General features: G+C 47.6%; 3 protein-coding genes and 1 long non-coding RNA gene across 6 annotated transcripts in view; 2 read left to right on the forward strand and 2 right to left on the reverse strand.

Annotated features, from left to right (window-relative positions):
• The first annotated feature begins 4,545 nt into the window (after positions 1-4,545).
• On the forward strand, positions 4,546-5,413 carry LOC132467941 (ubiquitin-like). 2 transcript variants are annotated; one of them, XM_060065526.1, is made up of 2 exons: positions 4,546-4,683; positions 4,773-5,413. In XM_060065526.1, exon 2 carries the CDS (start codon positions 4,784-4,786, stop codon positions 5,240-5,242), a length of 459 nt encoding a protein of 152 aa, XP_059921509.1. In that variant the 5' UTR covers positions 4,546-4,683; positions 4,773-4,783; the 3' UTR covers positions 5,243-5,413. The 2 variants fall into 2 exon arrangements, with proteins under 2 accessions (XP_059921509.1, XP_059921510.1); XM_060065527.1 differs by having other exon boundaries at positions 4,555-4,683; positions 4,776-5,413.
• Positions 5,414-6,867: 1,454 nt separating this feature from the next.
• Positions 6,868-21,431, forward strand: part of LOC132467942 (uncharacterized) — a 696,489-nt gene continuing 681,925 nt past the window's right edge. Inside the window, exon 1 of the long non-coding RNA XR_009528130.1 lies at positions 6,868-7,192. This is a non-coding gene — a long non-coding RNA (uncharacterized LOC132467942). The remainder of the gene's footprint in view (positions 7,193-21,431) is intronic.
• Positions 14,596-19,457, reverse strand: zgc:114041 (uncharacterized protein LOC574425 homolog). The gene is made up of 4 exons (XM_060065479.1): positions 18,715-19,457; positions 18,351-18,494; positions 16,001-16,771; positions 14,596-15,705 (listed from the first exon to the last, which is right to left on the reverse strand). The coding sequence occupies exons 1-4, from the start codon at positions 18,914-18,916 to the stop codon at positions 15,542-15,544; spliced, it is 1,281 nt and encodes a 426-aa protein (XP_059921462.1). The 5' UTR covers positions 18,917-19,457; the 3' UTR covers positions 14,596-15,541.
• jak2b (Janus kinase 2b) overlaps positions 19,594-21,431 on the reverse strand; it is a 41,438-nt gene continuing 39,600 nt past the window's right edge. For both annotated transcript variants that reach the window (XM_060065478.1, XM_060065477.1), the window contains exons 22-24: positions 20,726-20,843; positions 20,504-20,617; positions 19,594-20,290 (exon numbers count right to left, since the gene is read on the reverse strand). In XM_060065478.1, the coding sequence (XP_059921461.1) occupies positions 20,183-20,290; positions 20,504-20,617; positions 20,726-20,843 (340 nt within the window). In that variant the 3' untranslated portion in view covers positions 19,594-20,182. The remainder of the gene's footprint in view (positions 20,291-20,503; positions 20,618-20,725; positions 20,844-21,431) is intronic.

Raw genomic sequence — 21,431 nt, forward strand, 5'->3', positions numbered from 1 at the left:
TTGATTTTGACTGGCACAATAGAAAGTCTACATTCATCACTACCGGCCCCAATATGACCACATGCCTGAAGAGAGCTCACCATTTCCTCTGACGACTGCTCTCTTGGTTTGCCATTTTCTTCTCTTGTAATGTGGAGGAGTCCAGGGTGGGTTTTGTCACAAACATTATAGATTAGACGCCTTTTGCAATCTTTACTCATATGTCCTTTCATAAGACAGCCAAAACATATTCCTTTTTCCTTTAAGAAGTCAATTTTGTCTCTATGTGGCTTTTTCTTCAGAGCATAGCATGACTCTAATGTCTGGCCACCTCGGTTGCAAAAGAGACAAAGGCCTTGTGACTGGTTGGGGATTTTGGATGTGAATTTTGGTTCAACGGTGTCAGTATTTGTTGCAACACTACCTGTTGCTTTTAATTTGAGGGGGGGGGGTTACTTTGCTTTTAGCTCTGTCGACGGTTTGATCTTGAATGTTGCCAAACACTGGATCAGTGGATATTCTCACTTGCTTCTCCAGGAATTTGACCAGATCCATTAGTGTTGCTCTACTGCACCGCTTCTCTTGTAGCTCGCATACTATGTTTCTCCATCTTTCCCGCATTTTGTACGGAAGTTTCATGATTATTGCTTTTATATTTGAGCCGAGATTAAGTTCTTCCATAAAGTTCATTTCTTCCATGACATTGCAGCAACTTCTGAGGAATAAAGTGAATGTTTGCAGTGCCTTCGGGTCTTCAGACTTGATGTTAGACCATGAGAGCGCCTTGTCAATATAGGCACTGGCAACTTTGTACTCATTACCATAATGTTCATGCAGCAGACCTTTTGCTTTAGGATATCCCCTCTGTTCACTCATAAGTTGGCAGCTTCTCACAAGTTCTTGTGCCGGACCTTTAGTGTACTGTTGGAGGAAATGCAGCCTGTCTCTGTTGTTATCAGTTTTAGACTCAATAGCATGTTCGAATGACAGTATAAAAGACTGGAACTGTAATATGTCCCCATCAAAAATAGCAATGTCCTTTTGGGGCAATAAAGAGAGTTGTTGCTGTCTAACAAGAATACTCGTTATATCATTTTGCCTTTGGAGAATACTGCATACGTTGTCTTTACTTTCACCGTCCTGTGATTGTGTTGTCGTCTGCATACTTTGGGTTTGTCTTGGAGAGGAGAGTACTTGGGTTACAGGGCTCACATTTTGTGTTGGACTTATCTCAAAGTCCCAACCACCAGTTGAGATGTGAGGTCTACTGAGCAGGATGGGAGGTTGGAATTGAACTCCTTCCTTTGGACGCACACTTGGCATTTCATCAATGGGCTCTTGCACTGTGTGGATCACAAGAAGGTCCATTCCTTTGGGTCGATACCTGTCAACCATGTCGTCATAATAAGCATTCATACCATCCATTTGAGTTGAGTCCATTTGTTCCCCTGCAGATTTATACACAGTGAGCTTTGCTGTTGTAGCTGCTAATTCTGTATGCAACTCAAGTGTCTCTCTTCGTTTCCGTAATTGTTCCTTTTGCACATTTAATTCTTCCTCCTCTTCCTCCAGAGCATGCTTTTGCTTCAGTGCTTGAATCCTTGTTTGAATAGCTGCCTTTTCAGCTTCAGCTCGGATCCTTGCTGATGATGTGGAGGATGTGGCTGAGCGACTTGATCTGTGACTTAATACTGCAGAGATACTGTCCTCAGGTGCCACATTATCAACATTTAGTCCAATATTGTCATGATCAATTTCTCCTTGGATGATGGTATTTTTCCATTTTGTGACAGAGGCCATGAATGCAGTCATATCACCCACTTTTAAAATATACCACTTCTCAGTATCCAATTCGCATTCTTCTTTTGATAATAGAAGTTGGTATGCTTTATGAGTGTTGTTAAACTCTTCCACAAGTTGTCCATACTTTGTCATACTTTCATTAACCTCTTCTTCATTTGTAATGTCTTTCATCAATTCCTTCACAATGTTCATTCGTCTTGTAACTTGGCACAGTTTATACTTTCTGCTTGCAAGTAGTTTGGAAACATTTTCTAATGGGGCCTTTTCCAAAGATCCAAGGTCCCTTTGGACATCATCCTCCAGTTGAGAAGCCATTTTGTCAGCTGACTTCAGATGAGATTTTTCAGCCATATTTAACATATCACATATGTCACTCTTCTCTTTTCACAGGAACAGTACATAAAGGCAGTATTGCTGTGTCAGTTTATAATCATGTTCAGTGTAACTCTTACTTTGCCAGCCCACAGTTTAAATGAGCAGGGTAGTCCTTCACTTCAATCCTTTGTTTCACATACCACTCCTTGATGCTACTGGGCCTCATGCTGTTTCATCATGTTGCAGAGAAATCCATTGTTCCTTTGTTGCTGCTTTCTCCATGTCCAGGTTTTCCATCAATCCATTTTAGTGGCAAAGTTTTTCTACCTTTGTAGTGACGTTTCACAGATTTTCCTTGTTCCAATTAACATCACTGGTGACTGACTGCAGACTAGATTCTAACAATGCTTGAGTCCAAAAACGATAATGTCCAGAAGTTTGTTGGGTTTGCAAAAAAGGTCTTGTGGTTTATTTTGTACAAAAATCAAAGAAAACTGATTGAGAATACTTAAAACAAATGTGAGCAGGATGTGGGCCAAGCCATTGTAGAAAAACTTTTGCTGTGTAATCAGCCACACCTGGCACTCTGTCGATCTCCTATTATATGCACACAGGCACTCAAGACCTGTAGAGGTCACCAAAAACAACCATTGCACACAAATAATACTAAACTGAATATGGCTCCTACAGTATTGTTAAAGTAGTAAACGATTATTAATGCTACTTTAACGGCACCGACAATCTAAAAATTCAGTCACTGCAGTCATCTGATTGGCTGAAAACGAGGGAGTCATCTGATTGGCTACAGAGAGTTCCTTGTTGAATAAAATGCATTTGTGAATCCAGCCACGTCGCAGGAGTCTCAAAAATCCACATATAAATACAGACACACACAAATGCAAACAAGTTCACAAACGAAAAGTTTCTTGTAAATTCAAGTTTAACAGTTTGTATATAAATGTAACAACATCCAAACACATTTTTGATGAAAATTGCAAATATTTTTTTAATTCATAATTTATATTACATTTATTTAAAACAAGACACATTTGTGTGTGGATCAGACATGTGTTTGTGAAACTTATTTTTGTTTATGGATTTATTTTACATTTATACATACCAATATCCATTTGTGGGTGCATTGAACTGTATTTGTGAGAAGAGAGTCATTTACATATAAATCACAAAATATTTGTGAATCTGTTCTTACCCTAGGTGGGGTCATTTTTGCCATATTGTAAACATTGACGCGTAGTCGCATAATGTTCTAGTTCATTCCACCAGCTGCCGTTATTTCTAATTACAGAGACGGTCATCATGTTGCTACCTAGCCGATTACGTCTGTCCAGCAAGTTTATAGAGGCCTATTCTGCTTGACCCCCACATTGCTGCTCGCAGCTATATTTACATTCGTATAGCTGAAGGAAAGTCCTTTCGTTAAGTTTTACTGTTTAGATCTGCCCTATTGTCTTCGAATTCTTTACACAAACTGATTTTGTGAATTTAAATAAAAAATGCTGTAGAATATAAATACCTATTATACTCTATAAATTACCCCAATATTGCCTCATTATTACGTCATTGTTGTGCTGTTAGACTATTTTAGGTTTCTGTTTTTGTTTATGAATAAGTTTCGTTTAATTTAGTCATAAAATACACCGGTGTATCAAGGAATGATTCATAAAGGTGCAGCACACGGACACACATCACGTAGAAATGGTATCTTATCTATTCATAACATGGAAATCGCCTCTGGGCACTTGAACTCGTGATGTGTTAATTGATTGTAATAACCACTAGGGGAGGATACAGAAACTGAGCTCATTGGTGGCTCTAGCTTGTCTTTATGAGTATTATGTTCCTGAAATATTGATGCTGCAGTTCCAGTTCTGGGACCCCATACTGCGATGGCCTGCATTTCCAACAAAAAAAAAAAACAATCACGGAAAATATAAACTTAAAAGCCACAACACAAATCCAAATGCGACAACAAAAGGTCAAAAGCCACACCAAACGAATGAATTGAACCATCTCTAACTTATACCTAAACCGTAAACATGAAGCTGATTCCTAAACTTAACCATCTCTAACCTATAGCCTACTTAAACTTCACCATCTCTAACCCAGTACCTAAATGTAATCATCTCTAAGTTCATATCTAGACTTAACCCTCTTAAACATAATACTGGTATAAGATTAGAGATGATAATGTAAAGGTATATGGCTAGAGATGACTAATTTAGGTAGCCTATTTTTAACCTTATGCAAATATTAACCATCATAACCTATTAGGTCAACTTAAGCATCTAACCATAAAGTGACTTATTTATCATTGTGTAGACCTTTACCTAAACGTAATTTGCAACATAAATAACCTCGCCTTCGCAGGCGTCTTAAAGACAGAAAGCAACACGACACTGGCAACAATGACCGAATGAGAGAAGCGAAACTGATTGGGACCGGCATGAGGAAATCGAATCTTAGTGGAGGCTTTATAAACCCACAGCCTCACTGCTGATGTTGAGGACATAACTTGATCACCGAGTCGCAGGCTATCCTCCTGTTCTTAAGAGACTTTAAACCGAGGTGAGTTCAAATGTAGGCTAGCGTTATTATGCTTATTAAAACTGCTAATTGGAAAATAAGTCTCTAAAATTCTTGTATTTATTTCCCAGAAGCATTCATCATGAATATTACAATCACTCTTCTTGGCGGGGAACCACGTCCCCTCATTGTGCCTCCAGGGACCACCGTGGGCTCGCTGAAAATACTCATCTTTCAAAAGTTCCACATCTCCCCGGAGAGGCTTTCAGTCGACAAGATAATTCTCGATGATGACTTAAAAGACCTGAGTTTCTATGGGGTGCTACCCTGTGCGAATATTTTCGTGCTGGTCCAAGAGCCCAAAAACATCCAAGTGTTCCTGAAAACGGAGAAGGGTGCGAATCACACATACAACGTCCGACCTGGGGAGACGGTGGCAGGCTTCAAGCTCAAGGTGAAACAGCGGGAAGGAGTGGCTGAGGACCAACAAAGGCTGATCCATGAAGGCAAGCAGTTGGACCACGGAAGTCATACATTGGTGTCCTATAATGTGAGAGAGGGGAGCACCATCTTCCTAACCGGACGTCTGAGAGGCGGCTAGGACTCGAGAGGCGGCTCGAGCGGTAGAATCAGGAGTTGGAAACGTTTTGCCTATCCTATCTCCGACCTAACTGAAAAAGCCAGCGTGTAATTTATATTTTTTACATTGATAAAATGATTTGGCGAAGAGCCGGCCTTTTCATAATTTTAAATGCACATATTTAATAACGAATCGTTTGTGGGAAGAATGTATTTTTACGAAGGCCAACTTTTTAAAATCATTTAGGTAGTAAATGTAATGCTATAGCAATATCTATGTAGGCGTAACTCACGTAAGTCATAGGCTACTTATGGATTTTTTTTCATTTTGGCAATGCTGTAAGGTTAACATAGATTGATAAGGATTTCTGAACTCGAGAAATTGTTTATAGCCAGGCCTTATGAGGCCCATTTGCTCTAGCTATGTGAGAAAGGCTACTTCAAGACAAAGTGGTTGTGAGACGTGCAGGGACTGATGGCCATCAAGGCCGACTCACAATTTACTAGGCCGAGTAACAGCTTTGTAGAAGGGAGGGTTCCAACTTCCAGTCCAGCCTATATAGCCTATCAGTGACCCTGAATGTGTTTTTATTTATTCTATTGTGTTTTATTTGTTATTGTATTATTCTTGCTGTATTTGAATAATAATTCCATGCATTCATTCAAACCCTGAGTAAAGTATCTGAAAGCAACATAATGTGATTTAATCAATAAGGTCTAATCAACGTCCCTGATCCTCCCAGAGAAAACAGGTCAGACAGAAACCACAGAAAATGTAACCATGAGGACATAGAGCAGTGGAGACAGGATTCTTTCCCAGCAATTCAGGAATCACTTTACAACCTTTCAAACATTGGTATGCATTTAAATTGTTTTAATTATAGATAATGAGTTTGGGTTGTGTTGGTAGATGTCATTTTGGTATGAATTTTTCTCATCCAGAAATACAGTAAATAAACTCCTTTAAATAAAAAAAATCTGGTCCTCACTAATTCCTAAATACAACACCGTGTAGCAGGAGTCTTCTCCGGCTCTAGAGAGAGAGGCTTCTCAACCTCTGGAATGATTCTTCTCCTCTATAACATGGTTGACCTGTATTAGAAAGGGTCCTGGAGATGAGCTCCTCCTGTACCATGTCAAGAGCCCCCCACTCAGGGCTCCAGACTAACTTTTTCACAGGTAACACTGGTGCCACCTAGCTTTTCATTTAGTAGCACCAAAAAAAATAAGGTAGCACCATTTTTTTTTTTTGTGAACGGGAGTTCCTCTTTAGCGATGTTGTAGGCGGTGTTAAACTTGATGATTATTTCTTCATTCTCCGCCGAGCGATTGCTCTCATCTATCCTATTAAATTAGGTGGGGAGGGGCTGGGAGCTTTGTGTGATGCAGAGGTCCCTGCACGTATTGTGCTTTTGGCTTTCGTTGTGTAATTTTAATGACTGAACTTTGAATTGTGTAGATCCATTTACAAAATGTGTCCTGCCTGCAACGGACGGGCCACATGTCCTGCAGTACACACACACACACACACACACACACACACACACACACACACACACACACACACACACACACACACACACACACACACACACACACACACACACACACACACACACACACACACACACACACACACACACACACACACACCATGGCTTGTCCCCCATATCGTAACCACGGGAACTGCACCAACCATTGTTGTTGAAAACTGTACTTTTTTTTTTTCTCCCCACTCCCCCCCGCCTTTTTCACCAACCTGTCACTGTCGCTTCCTCTGCTAACCCTTCTCCACCACCACCAACAGTAGGGGTGCAATGGATCACAAAACTCACGGTTCGGATCGTGTCACGGTTTTTGAATCACGGGTCGGATCATTTTCGGATCAACAACAGCAAAAAAGATAACGAGACAAATGTGACTTTAAATAAAATCTTCAAATGTGTAAAAACAAAATAAAGTGAAAAATTTGGTAATAATCCTGCTTCCTTTGAGCATAGTCAATATTTAAAAAAATTGCAATCTGAGGCATTATTCCTTCTTCTTTTTAACATGGATAGTAAATAATCCCTAACCCTGGATTTACAACTTTAAATTCAGGATGTCTGCATTGCCTTGGGAGAGTTTAGAGTCTACACTCTCCCAAAAGACATCCTCATCTTCTTTTTTTTTTTCATCAAGTATGGTAGCGAAATACAGTTTCTGTCGTGTTTTATTTGGCATTTTGTAAATCCATTGATTTCGGTTGGAAGACTCATTGCTCATTGCAAGGGTCATTTCGCTCGGTTCTAGCCCTACTGTTAATACGGAAAACCGAGCAAAAAGACTACAACCAAACACAAATATGACCGGTTCCGGTTCCGGTTTCTGGTTCAAAAACGATAGTTATGTTATTATAGCTCTAGTTCTATGATGGTAGGCGTAGCCGTCTAGGCTTCGCCCTATGGGCTTGTCCCGTGCGCGCGGCGGCGCGCGCTGAAAATTCAAACTATGCACCTATCAGCGTGGGCACCGCCCACATTTCCCACGGTATCGTGTCTATATAACGCGGTGTATACCGTCGCTCATCCTCCAAGCTTTTCTTTCAGCAATTGGAGGGTACAGCAGGTGGGAAACTAGACGGCTACGCCTACAATCATAGAACTAGAGTTATAATAACATAACTATCGTTCTATTTCATGCAGGCTACGCCGTCTAGGCTTCGCCTTATGGGCTAAGGTGAAGCTGCGAGCGGAGCCCGATCAATGTACTCCTGCTGGACCCCAGTCAAAAAGACCTAAGTCACCAGAACACATTAAGACTCAAAAAGCCAAGGAAGTGTAAAACACAACAGCTTTATAAAAAACTAATTCCTCCTAGATCAAGCAAGGCAATGATCAAGGGAGAAAAAAGTGAGTCTGTAAAGACTCCGGCTCTATTCCGTGCTTCATGGAACCCATGAAAGGAAAAGAAAAACCAGAGCAACTAGGTTTCCATTAGGTCCGCTACCACCGGGGGCGGAGCTACGGAATTCGGCTCTCCAATAATGTGACTCTCTCGGCCGTTTCTTATTTGAAGAAAACGGCGGGAGTGCCATACTGGTAAACAAAACCACCAGACAATTGGCGAGCCAATAGAAAACCCCCTAGCCTGTTTTTCATTTGAAAAAAGGTGGGAGAGTAAGACTGGTAATCAAGTCCAACTCGCCAGCCGGCGAGAGGAAATCCAACCACGACGCTTTAAAGAACATGTCTATATTCTTAAGCCGTAAAAGGGGTCCCGGACTCTAGCACAGAGTTGCCGAGTGAGCCCCTGGACATGTCTAACATGTAAAAACGGACAAAGGGGCCGGGGGAAGACCAAGACGCAGCCGCGCAGATGTCTTCCACCGAAACGCCCTTGAGTAGAGCCGTTGAAGCGGCCACGCTCCGTGTGGAGTGAGCTTTAACGCCCAACGGTGGCGCCAAGCCCTGCCGAGAGTAGGCTAGGCAAACACCCTCACATACCCAGCGAGAAAACCGCTGCTTAGAGAGAGCGCGGCCCCTGCTAGCGTCGCTATAACACACAAACAACTGTTGTGTGGAGCGGAACGCTGCCGAGCGATTCACGTACATAGCCAACGCCCGAACCGGGCACAGGAGATGCAACTCCGCCTCCGCCTCACTAGAATGAGGCGGGGGGTGAAAAGCCTTAAGCACAATATCCCTCAACCGAAAATAACTATTAATGTTCTTCGGGAGGAACGCAGGATTAGGTCTGAGCAACGCGAAGGAGCTGTCCTCGTTTAGCAACAAGCAACTCGGGCTGACAGACAGAGCGGTTAGCTCACCGGCCCGCTTGGCAGAAACCAAGGCCAACAAGAGCGCCGTCTTAAATGACAGGGCATCCAAAGGGGCCTGAGAGAGAGGCTCGAAAGGATCCCTGGACAATCCGCGCAACACGGTGGGGAGATCCCAGCATGGTGTAAGCACGCGTGAAACAGGCCTAACCCGTCTAGCCCCACGCAAGAATCTCTTGACCAGTGGATGGCTGAAGATCGGTCCACCATCACAGCCTGCACGGCCAGCCGAAACGGCTGCCGCATAGACCTTGATAGTGGAGAAGGCCAAACCTTTTTCCAATAAGTTTTGCAGAAACGAAAGCACGCTTCCCACCTCGCATTGAGATGGGACAGCGTGGTTCGTCTCACACCAATTAGAGAAGGCGCACCACTTCGCCGCATAGAGGGAAGAAGTAGAAGGCACACGAGCACTCTGAATAGTGTTGATAACCGTCTCAGGCAAACCTTTGCCCTGCAGGATCAACCTCTCAGGAGCCAAACCAACAGCCGTCCCGAGACATCGGGCGGGTGGTGCACCGTCCCGTGGGCCTGTGAAAGCGCATCCGGCCTGAATGGTACTGGCCAAGGCGCCGACCGCGAGAGCGCGGCCAGCTCTGGAAACCACAGAGCTGAACGGTTCTCCGGGGCCACTAATATCAGGGACAGTCTCTCCTGTCTGACCCGTTCCAGAAGAGGAAGGATCAGCTGGAGCGGGGGAAACGCATACAAGAGAGCCCGCGGCCAAGGTGTGTGTGCCAACGCATCTACCCCCAACGGGGGAAGATCCCGAGGGCTGAGGGAGAACCACCACCTGCAGTGCGTGTTCTCCCGGGACGCGAAGAGGTCCACCTGCGCTGTCCCGAACCTCTGCCAGATCAGTCTGACAATGTCGGGATGTAACCGCCACTCCTCTCGGCGGGGACCGCCTCGAGACATGAGGTCCGCCCCAAAGTTCTGGGCGCCCGCGATATGCAGGGCTCTCAGACTGCGGAGATACTGATGAGCCCAAAGCCAGAGCTCGACCGCCTTTCGGTGGAGAGCAGGGGAGCGGACTCCCCCCTGCCTGTTGATGTACGCCGCCACCGACACGCTGTCTGTCCTGATCAGAACGTGGCGGCCGCGCACCAGGTGAAAGAAATGCAACAGCACTTTCCTCACAGCGTCGAGCTCCAACACATTTATGTGTGCTGTAGGGGGAGTGCGCCACTCGTCTCCGAACGAGTGAGAGAGGCACGTTCCTCCCCAACCCGTCAACGAGGCGTCCGTGAAGACCACTACGTAGGACGCCACCCTGCCCAGGGGAACACCCTTGAGAAGGGCGGAGGGTCCTTTCCAATATTCCACGAGGACGAGGAGCACCCTGAGCTTGTGTCGCCTGGGGTCCAACCGTTGGCGAGCAAACCACCGCTGGAGTCTGCGCATAAAAAGCAGACCCAGGGGGACCACGGGGTGGGCAGCTGCCATCAGCCCCAACAGGCGCATGGTGGACAGTGCGGTCACGTTTCTGCGAACGTGAAAACGGGAGAGCGCCGACAGGATGGCGTCTCGCCGAGGAGGCGAAAGCATCGCAATCATGGTGGCTGAGTCTAGGCAAAGCCCCAAGTAGACTGTCTGCCGGCTGGGGAGCGGGGAGCTCTTCTCCCAGTTGATGCCCAAACCCAGGAAGGAGAGATGGTTTATCACCAACATGGTGTCCCTTCTCGCGGTCTCTTCTGAGTTGCTCAGAATAAGCAGATCGTCTAGGTAGAAGAGAATCCTCTTCCCCTGACGTCTGAGCGGTTCCAACGCCGTCTCCACACACTTCGAGAAGGTGCGCGGAGCCAGGGAATAGCCGAACGGCAGACACTGGTACTCGTACGCCATCCCCATAAAGGCAAAGCGGAGAAACTTCCTGTGCGCCTGCCGAACAGGGACGTGGAAGTAAGCATCCTTGAGATCCAGGGATGTGAACCAATCGCCCTCTCTCACACACCGGAACAATGCTCCGACCGTGAGCATTCTGAACTTCCTCGTGGCAACGAATCTGTTGAACACGCGAAGATCCAGAATAGGTCTCATTTCCCCTGACTTCTTGGAAACCAGGAAGTAGCGGGAATAAAAACCTAGGTGAGACTCGTGGGGGGGAACGACAGTGATGGCCCCCTTTACCAAGAGACGTGCCACCTCTGCTGCCAGAGCCGTGCTCGCAGCCGGGTCCCGTAGCGTGGTCTCCACCAACCCCATAAAGGGTGGGGGACGACGCTTGAACCGTATGGGATGGCCCCATCTCAACGTGGTGTCCAACCACGATGGCAGAACGCACCGCTCTTGCCAACACGCATAGCGGTTGGAGAGAGGGCGAGCCGACAGCTGAGGAAGACCGTCCAGGAATAACCCGTATTCCTCTGCCCCTACCGCCTCCACACTGCGTGTGAACCAAGGGGGGCTTCCCACGAAAGGGAGGAGGCTCAGCGAGCGTAGGAGACGTACCAGAACTAGCAGCTGTAAAAACAACGAGCTGTCTAGACGTCGCGCTCGTGCCCGCTGAACAGGGAGCGAGCCGTCCGGCCACAGCACCTGTGCGCATGCGCTGTCCGCAGGCTGTAGCCACAGCGCGCGGACCCATCTCCTCACCTATAATGTGGGGAACCAGGAGACCGGTACAAGCGGCCGTATCCACGGGCTCGTGCAACGAGTCTCTGATCCGTCCATGAGGCTCCAAGGGACGCCGCTTCTTAGAAGCAGGTGAACCAGAGGCCATGTGAACACGCCGTCCGACCGTCACCCTACAGCCACCGGGCTGAGAGGGGGAAATAGGCAACATGGAGGAGCGCACCACAAGCGTAGGACGCAGGTGGCCTGGGGAATATCGCTCTTTAGGTACCATGTACTGCCGTTCGGCCGAACGGTCTTTACTCTTTTCTTTAATAGGGAAAGAAAAAGTAGGAGCAAGCGTCCGGAACTTCCCGGTCCATGGCGCTGCTGCTCTCCCCGTGCGCGGCGGCTGCGGCTGCTGCACCGGGGCTGGAGTCGGAGGCGGTCCCATGGAACGCTGGGACCGGCCTAGACCGCGCTTCCTCTCAGCCTGCTGGCGGGAGGAGCCCGTGAGAATCGTCCCGAACCGGGAACGATTCTCACGGACTGACTGCTGGTGCGCGAGCACCTCGGAGAACCTGGGACCAAATAGGCCATCCGGCGCTAGTGGACCCTGGACGAGGCTGGCCCGCTCTCGTTCCGGCACCGCAGTGTGGGAGAGCCATATGACCCTTTGAATCATGGTAGCCCACGCCATATGCTGGCCGGCCGAAACGGCTATCGGCTGGCATAGCTGGAGGATGGCGCTGGAAAAACGGGAAACCGCCAGCCATCTCGCGGCTTCCTCCGGGCCGTAGGCCTCCCTGTCAGCCGACAAGGAGATCATGGCAGAGGAGAGCAGGGCGATGTTGTTGACCGCCGCCGCGGATTGAGAGGCACAAACGGACACCCTGTCCGTTAGGCCGACAATCTGCTTCTGGAGGCGGTCGGGGGGCAGCGGCTTTTCGTTAAGGAGCCCGGCGCCCGGACAGAGAAGCGCTGCCAGGGGAGGCTCCAGGCGAGGGATCCCCCTCGCCTGAGTATCGGCCCACCCCTCTACGTTGGTGAAATCCGTGGAGGATCTTACCGGAGCCTTCAGGGTCGAAGGGTCCTCACCGGCAGCAATAAACAAGTGCTGCAAAGGCGGGAACAAGGGGCACTGGGTAACCCGCCGGGAAAAAGATGGGGTGCGAAAGCACTCGCCCTGCATATCGTCAGATACGGGGGCGAGAGGCGGGACCGGCATGGGAATCCCTTTGATGGCCGCCGCCTCACCCATGATCTCCCGGAAGAGATCGGTCATCCGGCGCGGACCCTCGTGTTGTATGACGGTGGCGGTTGTAACCCGAGAGCGGGAAAAACCGGACGCCGAGTCGCCGAAGACGTCGTCCAGGGAGGCGTCGATGATGCCATCGTCGACGTCAGGTCCGAACAGGTCGATGGCGTCAGCCATTTCCACCGCAGGGGAAAAGAAGAGATGCCTGGAGAGGATCCCCTCTTCAGGCAGCTCCCGGCAGGCGACACAGGAGACGGGGGCCGCCATAGCAGCCGCGGCGTGGTCGGCGCCGAGGCACCAAAAGCACGCCAAGTGCCCGTCACCCGGTGCCAGGGAGGCGGGACAGGAGGCGCATAGGAGTCCTGAAAAGGACCTAGCTCTAGGAGCGCTCTCAGGTGGCCCTGAAAAGGGCCGTTTGTCCGCGGCCTCGCCCGAGCCGCTGCCACCGGCTTGGGAGATCCGTGTTGAAGTTCTCATCTTCTTAATTGTAGTTCTCAATTTCTAGCTGATAAGCACAAGTGCTGAAAGAAAAGGGAGGATGAGCGACGGTATACACCGCGTTATACAGACACGATACCGTGGGAAATGTGGGCGGTGCCCACGCTGATAGGTGCATAGTTTGAATTTTCAGCGCGCGCAGGCGCGCGCACGGGACAAGCCCATAAGGCGAAGCCTAGACGGCATAGCCTACATGAAATAGAACAACTTATTTTTTTATCAGCCGATCCGCGGATCACTTGAAGAACCCCGCACCGTGAGGGTTGAACCGTACGGATCACGGGAAACCCGTGAACCGTTGCACCACTAAACAACAGCCTCATTTGTTTCCTCTGGCACATTTCTTTTCTTAAAATAATCGACTATCGACCGCTTCATATTGCATCTGCTTTGTTTACTTTTTTGTGTGTGCTGGTGGCGCAGCAAGACTGTGCACGTGTAGTGTGCAGACCATAGACTGTAAAAGGTGCAGACAGACAGGCAGGCAGAGACAGGGAGCGAGAGAGAGTAGTGGACTCGCTGGAATGAGCCAGAAAGTACGATTTTATTATCAACCACAACCGCGGGAGAGAAAAAAAACAAAAAAAAAAACGATATATTTTTTTTTCAATCGTCCTCCTGCAAGTAGCACCGGAGCGACCTCATTAAATTTTAACTCGCACCTAAAGAAATTAGGTCGCATATGCGACCTAATAGGTCGCACTCTGAGCCCCACTCATTATGAAACACACTAAAACATTAATGAAGACTAGGAATTACACTCTATGTGCATGCGTTCCTAACTACTAAGGCAGCAACATCATGTAATGCTACAACTAATACACCCAGGAGGCTACTCTCAACATGACCTAGAACGGAGGGCCCCTTGTTAACCACTTGGTGGGATGTGGATTAGCCATCACAAGACCCACTAATCAACGTCTTCCCTACTAAACACTGCGTTCATCTCTAACCCACTTATATTTGTTCCCGCTCTATATCATACTGCTTACATTGCCTTCAAACATGTTTCCTCATAAATAACATAATCCTGATACTACCTCCAACATGTTTAGAAGTCACGTCAGCTGTCCCAACTCATGTGCAATGATAATGATTGAGTTGCACCTTAATTCAAAACAAGCAGTGACAGAACAATGTGATTGGATGTAGTTGAGTTGGAGTAGCCTAGTTTCTTGGAATACCAGGCGCACAGTTTTACTACATTTGCTCTCGACAGCAACCATGGCTTTTCTAATAAGGTGAAAGGTTAGTCACATGTCATTTATTAAAAATAATATGCTGGAAATATACAATTTACATTTTCTGCTACAATATTAGTAGACCCCATAATATAATACCAGATGAATAGTTAAACAGGACTACCTGACCACATTAAGGGCTCCAACTTAGTTAATTATGAAGGGGACATTATTAAAATCTCAAGACATACTATTGAGCTGCCTTCGACAAACGGGGGAATGCAGTCGTCTACCCATCCAGCTACGGATTGGTCAAATATGGGCTACTGAGTCGATCTTGACCTCCCTGCTTGGGAAACAACAACGCTGGTCGTTTAATTCAACAGTTCTTCATCAAGGAATACATCCATTCCAGCCGCTCCCATTCTAGACTGCAACAGAAATATTGCATGCATGACTGCAAAAATATATTTCTCTTTTTCCACACTCTCTCTGGCAATCATACCAAACACTGATTTAATAAAATGCATGGCTTGACATGAAATAAACATAACACGTCTAAGAGGTAAAACGAATGTCACAGCAATAAACAAGCCTTGCAGAGTGTTTTGACAAAAACTATTAATTGAGCAATGTTTGTATTTAAAACAGTAATCCTGAAATAGGGTTATGGTTATATTCATAACGATTGATTGTGGAGCCAGACTCCACAGTGATGTCACAGACTCACAGAGCTGTGCATCTCTGCTCAGACTAGAGCTTAACTCAATAGAGCTAGAACCTTGCACCTCCAGCTCATACTGCATTAGCACAATTTTAGCAGGAGACCGCACCTTTCTATTGTTGGTTTGTTGTTGGAGAGGAGTCTCATTTTAAGCAAATAAAATCATTGTGCAAAAAGTTTGCTCATAAAAAATTGAACGACATTAAAACCAACGGTTCTCGCTCTACAAGAGGGGGTCTGGACAGACGATGTGGGGGGGGTGTGGCTCGGGGGTCCGGCGTCGGCAGAACTCAGGGGACGGCGGCTCCGTCCTGCGTCACCGCGTTGGCACGCCCGCCCAGTTTCTTTTGGACGAGAACGTCGACCGCGAGCACAAACACACCAGAGCAGAGCAGGCAGAAGCCCGAGAGGAAGAACGCAGCGCTGAAGTCGTTCGTCTCGTCCACCAACCAGCCTTCAGACGGAGGAGGAGAAGGAGGAGACAACGGTCAGCCGAGGTCGATAAATAGAACATGCAAAGTCATCACTGTTGTAAAAACAAGTGCATCAGTATAAAACTTGGGGATAGAGAAGGTATATATAATATACATGAAATCTAAGAATTAAAACGCCAGTAAAACGCAAGAAATCAACAGAAAGGACTCAAGAAGAGAGATGGAGCCTAGCATTAGTGCATCGATCATGTTCAACCTGACTGGCGGAGGGGCTTGTTTCAAGGCCCACAGCAGCAGACCCGCCCCCCTGCTCACCGGCGGCCGGGGGGCCCAGGAAGCCCCCGGCGGTGCGGAACATCATGAAGAGCCCCAGGCCGCTGTCGAAGCGCTCCAGCCCCCCCACCACGTCCACGATGGCCGTGACGTGCAGCGCCACCACGCAGCCGAACAGGAAGCCGTAGAGCGAGGAGAAGGCCAGCGTGGCCCAGTATCCGCGGGCGCCCAGGGGCAGCAGCACCACCACCACGCCCAGCGCCGTCACCGCCAGCGTCAGCAGCTGCAAGTTCCTCCAGTGCCGCCGATGGGCCAGCCAGCCGCAGAACAGCCGGCCGGCCAAGTCCGCCGTGGCCAGCACGGACAGCACCGAGGCCACGCGGTACGGGTCCATGCCCAGGCGGGCGGCGTGCGGCACCAGGAAGAGGGGCGGGATGAAGAAGCCCGCCGCCGCCGTCACCGCAAACAGGATGTAGAGCAGCAGCTCCGGCCGGCGGAGCAGGCTCCAGTGGAAGATCCTCCGTGGTGCCTTGGGTGGGGCGCACTCGCCCCCGGTCTCCGGGTTCAGGGCGCCGGACCCCAGGGGCCTCATGAGGGCCCCGCAGACGCACAGGTTCAGCTGGAGGCCCCCGATGAGCAGCAGGGCGCTCTGCCAGGTGTAGGCGTCAATGAGCCACTGGAAGAACAGGCTGAAGAAGGCGGCAAACACGCACTCCCCGCAGCTGGCCAGGGCGTACGCCACGGGCCGCCAGTGCTGGAAGTAGTGGCTCACCATGCTGTTACAGGGCACCCAGGCCAGGGACATGCCCGTGCCTGGAGAGAGACATGGGGGGGATTAAGAAATAAAGAGAGTGAAAGAGAGCCAGGAGGAAATGGATAGAGACGAGAGGGACATGATGAAAGAAAGACGAGACGGACATGATGAGAGAGAGAGACAGACGAGACAGAGACAGAGACAGAGACAGACAGACAGACAGACACGGCACGGCATGGTTTAGCTGGGGGCTCCTGAACACATTCAAAAAGCAACTGCCGAGTGTGGATTAGAACGCATCGGTACATAACACTGCTAAAATAAATCAAGAGCAAGAAAAACACGCGCGCACATCCAAATCGTGCTCAGACACAAAAAGCGAAGAAGCAGCGAATTGACCTACAGTCAACGCAAAGACTGAAATAAATGCCACCTGCTTTTCTCCCCGTTAAGCAGGCGGAGCGGATGGCTTGACGTCAACGACATGGTTCAGGTGGAACGATACTAATTCATCAACATTAAAAACAGTAAAAGAGTTTGTGCAATTTCAACTTTAGAAAATATTTATAAGAAAAGTGCTGAACAACATTGGCAAAATACAACTGAAACAAGAACAGTTAAAGAATTTGTGCAATTTTTACTTCAAATATTGTAAACCATTTTTTTATGACGACGTAGTTAAAGCGGCAGGCGTGTTGGAGCGGCCGTCTAAGCTGTAAAGTGCTGTGGGAAGCAGGTGTTTGATCAGGCAGCTATAGAGCAGAGTCTTGGTTAAATGTCAGCCTGTTTCATGTTACACCAAGGAAACTCCCAAGCACTTAATGAATGTGTTGGGCCTCCAAGAAATTCAACCCCAGGGTGGGATTGAAGCACCTGCTTTGGTCAACGCAAATTTCGAAAAAATAGTTTGGAGGGTAATAATTATGAAATATTTGTTGTTAATTATTGAGCGCCTTATCTTCAAGACGGCTCATAATTAACAACGCAATATTGTATAATGACCCTCCACCGAAGTGCGGATTGCAGGTGTGCATGGAGGGGACGTCATCATTCAGAGCCGTCCATAAAAAAAAATTGTGCCCACGAAATAAGTATTAAAAAAATCCCGGAAAATAAATTCATAAAACATCCCGTCGACTGCGTTGAGTTCTGTGCGCGCGGGAAGTCATTTCTGTTCGCAAATGATGCGTTTCCATGCCCCCCATACGGTAATATGCGCTTCATTGTACCATATAAAGAGACATTTAGAGACATATAAACAAAGGAAGGAAACGGCCGTTTCCTACAGGAAATATTGATTCCATGGCTAAAAAATGTTATGTAACTTTTCCCACTCTTTGGCAAAATTATCATACCAGAATTTGATTTAGTAATAAAATGTTTGGGTTAGCATGAAATAGGCTAGGCTACTATACATAACATGTCTAAGAGGTAAAAGTTGAGGTAAATGATGTTTAGTAGCATAAGCGCTTTTACAAAAACAATTAGTTGAGCAGGATTAGTATTTAAAACGGTAATCCTGAATTGGGGTTAGGGTTAATTCAGAACAAGGATTGATGTAGAGCACAACAGTGATGACCACAGCCTCGAAGGGAGTTTCCAGGGCAGGCACTACCTTGAGAAGTCCGTAGGCCCTACCTTGCAGGACGCCGAGGCTGCAGTACATCCAGGGGAGGCCGAGGTCCAGGGAGGCCAGCACCATGGCCGCGGTGCTCAGTATACCTCCGGCCACGATGACGGCTCTGTGAGAGAACAGGAGGCTCAAGGAGCTCGCCACCGGGGCTGGAGGAGGATCAAACCGACCACTTTTTAACTATGTGCAATAATGCTCTCTAATTGACTTTGACTGTTTCTCCATTTTGTTGTTGGTCGACTGTAGGCCTACTGTACTGTCTTGCAACTGGATACATGAATTTCCCCAAGGGGATGAATGAAGTATCTAATTACGTAAGATTTGTAACTGTTCCTCCTTTACAAGTCTTCTAAACGATACGTCATTTACCTGCTAAATGAAACATGGCTATGGTGGTGGAGGTGACCCACGACGCGGTGCTGTTAAGCACTCCAAAGTGACGCTGGATCTCCAGGAAGAAGAGGCCGAGGTTTTTCATGACCCCGGCGGTGAGGCCCATGATGAGGAAGGACGAGGCGACTACCACCCAGCCATACCCGCCGTCTGGAGGTCCACCCTCACGGGGCTTCATGGTGTGACTGTGCTGTAGCCCGCCGGGTGTTGGACGGGGGTCTAGTGGCTACTAATATGTAGCACGATCCTACAGCCAAACGATGTTATGCTTGAGGGTGTACTGAAGTTATACAGACATGTTGCTGACGCAAGTGTTTCGAAGCCCGAACTTGAACTGCTGCCGAATTGACTAGTGTGTTTGCGGTGCAGGATTTATCTTCACCATACTCCCCCTGTCGTCCATCGGTTGTTCAACCCCAAGTCACAATCCTGTCGCCAAGTCTGGCAATATTTGACCAATTAAAAGTTGCTTTTAAAACTCTGGTGCTTATTTTAATGGAATGCAACTTCCATTGTGTTTTAATGTAAATGTGTTTCAACGTGTCCTATCTGGATTTTCCTGTTTTTAATGTCGCCTTTTTTAAAATTATTATATTGACTTCTGCACATGCAAGCAATGTCGAATTTACTTTTTGCATACAAGTTAGACTGAGTATTTTCAATCCTAGTATATCTTACGAATAGCAATAAATATGGACATAACATCTACAATGGGTTTAGCCAGATGCAGGCCATACATTTGTTTTCAAATCTTTCCAAATGACTACATAAATACAGTATGGCTCATTTCATTGTGTAGTTAGTTATCTGTAGTGAATTGTAATTTGATCTGATTTTTAAATAGATGACACATCGTGAACCACACAAGTGTTTATTTAGTGAATCTTTTTAATTCACAGACCACTTGCTTCACAGTGAAAACAAAAGCAAACAAACAAAAATATGCATATAATCACCTCCGTATTTACCTCATTTACAATGACTGCACGTAAGCAGATCAAATATATCCTGTACTATTCCTTTGTTTAAAAAACAACAAAAATAAAATTACATTTGTACACAAATATATGGATTAACACACATAAGAAAACTGCGTTGTTAGTGTAATAATATTTTAGGGAAAGGGTGACATCAGAGCTAGCCCCGCTAGCTGACATTCTCACTCTCTCACTCACTCACACGCAATCATGCACAAACACACACACACACACACACACACACACACACACACACACACACACACACACACACACACACACACACACACACACACACACACACACACACACACACACACGTTGGCCACTGAGCAGGCGCAGGCGTGCTTCCTCTGAGGCACCTTGGCAATGAGGTTTCTTTGTTTATTTTAAAGCTGGTCCAGGATTTGAACCAGCAACCTCCTGGATAGCACAACCCTGGCTCCACCAGGGACCCATCAGAACCCTCAGAAGCCCCTGCTGTCTCTGAACAGGTCCACGCCCAGGGCCAGCTCTTTGAAGGAGGGCCGCATGGCTGGCTCATTGTCCCAGCACTCCTGCATCATGTCGTGGATCTAGGAGCCAGAGAACGCCGTCAACAACACCCCCAACCCCAACACCCCCAACGCCCGGGGACAGCGTTCAGGACCCACTCGTCTCACACTCTCTTGCTCTTATTGACACAGTGCTTGACCAATTAACATGAGACACTTGTTACAACACACACCTGTGCCAACCCTGCTCCAATTGGGCTAGTAAATGAATCATTTGATGATCCACGCTCTCACCTCTGTGGGGCAGCCCAGGGGCTGAGGCAGCCGGCTGCCAGACTTGAGCAGCTCAATCAGATGGTAGACGATCAGCTGACCCTGCTTGTCATTCCCCATCATGGCCATGAACATCTGAGGAGAGAGAGAGAGAGAGAGCTCATCACTGTAGGATAAAGAGAGGCATGTATATAGTTGACATTGGAGTCGTACAACACAGGTTCTGAATGTGGGAGGCCTCACCGCCGGTGGACTGCAGTTCTTGTCACTGTGTGTAAACAGCTCATACAGCACCACCCCGAAGCTCCACACGTCTGATGCCACAGAGAACCTGTTCTCTGTCAGAGACTCTGGGGCATACCTGTACAACACAAACACAAACATTCATAAGTTTACTATATATTTGACCCTTATTATTTGGCCTTTGACAGCGTGTCAGCAGGACAGGTCGGATAGGGTCAGGTAAGGTCAGATAGGGTCAGTTAAGGTCAGTTAAAGGGGACATATTATGCTTTTTCGACTTTTATGACCTATACACGTTGTTATAATGATTGATAGTCATGTTTAACCATACAAAAGTGTCAAATAATGACGTACATGCATTTTCGACGTATACCCTGCTGACAGCCTGGGGTGGCTGTGCAGAGCGCTAAACACTCGGGACAAAGTTTGCGATTCACTTGTTCACATTTCCGGGAAATCATCTACGTAGAGGCACTCCTGCCGCGCCCCCATATGCCTGGACAAATCTGCCCGCGCGCGCTTCAAGGAAGGTAACCAATCGGACGGAGTTGGGTTGCCAGGAGGGGGGCGAGGGGGCGAAGAAGGACGAAACCGAGCGTTGACAGAGAATGCTGAAAGCGCCCAAATGAGAGGAAGAGTTTCCCGAAAATCTACATCGTTTTTTGTAGGTCCCCTTTAAGGTCAGATAGGGTCAGGTAAGGTTAGA

This window comes from Gadus macrocephalus, chromosome 11 (assembly GCF_031168955.1).
Source record: "Gadus macrocephalus chromosome 11, ASM3116895v1".
Classification (NCBI taxonomy): Eukaryota; Metazoa; Chordata; class Actinopteri; order Gadiformes; family Gadidae; genus Gadus; species Gadus macrocephalus.

Bases quoted from the DNA above. Each gene is read 5' to 3' on its own strand.
- LOC132467941 (XM_060065526.1), top strand. From the start codon at position 4,784: ATGAATATTACAATCACTCTTCTTGGCGGGGAACCACGTCCCCTCATT.
- zgc:114041 (XM_060065479.1), bottom strand. From the start codon at position 18,916: ATGAAGCCCCGTGAGGGTGGACCTCCAGACGGCGGGTATGGCTGGGTG. The intron at 18,495-18,714 runs GTAAATGACGTA...ATCCTCCTCCAG, and splicing joins AGCCATGTTTCATTTAGCAG to CCCCGGTGGCGAGCTCCTTG. The intron at 15,706-16,000 runs GTGAGCAGGGGG...CTCCGTCTGAAG, and splicing joins CCTGGGCCCCCCGGCCGCCG to GCTGGTTGGTGGACGAGACG.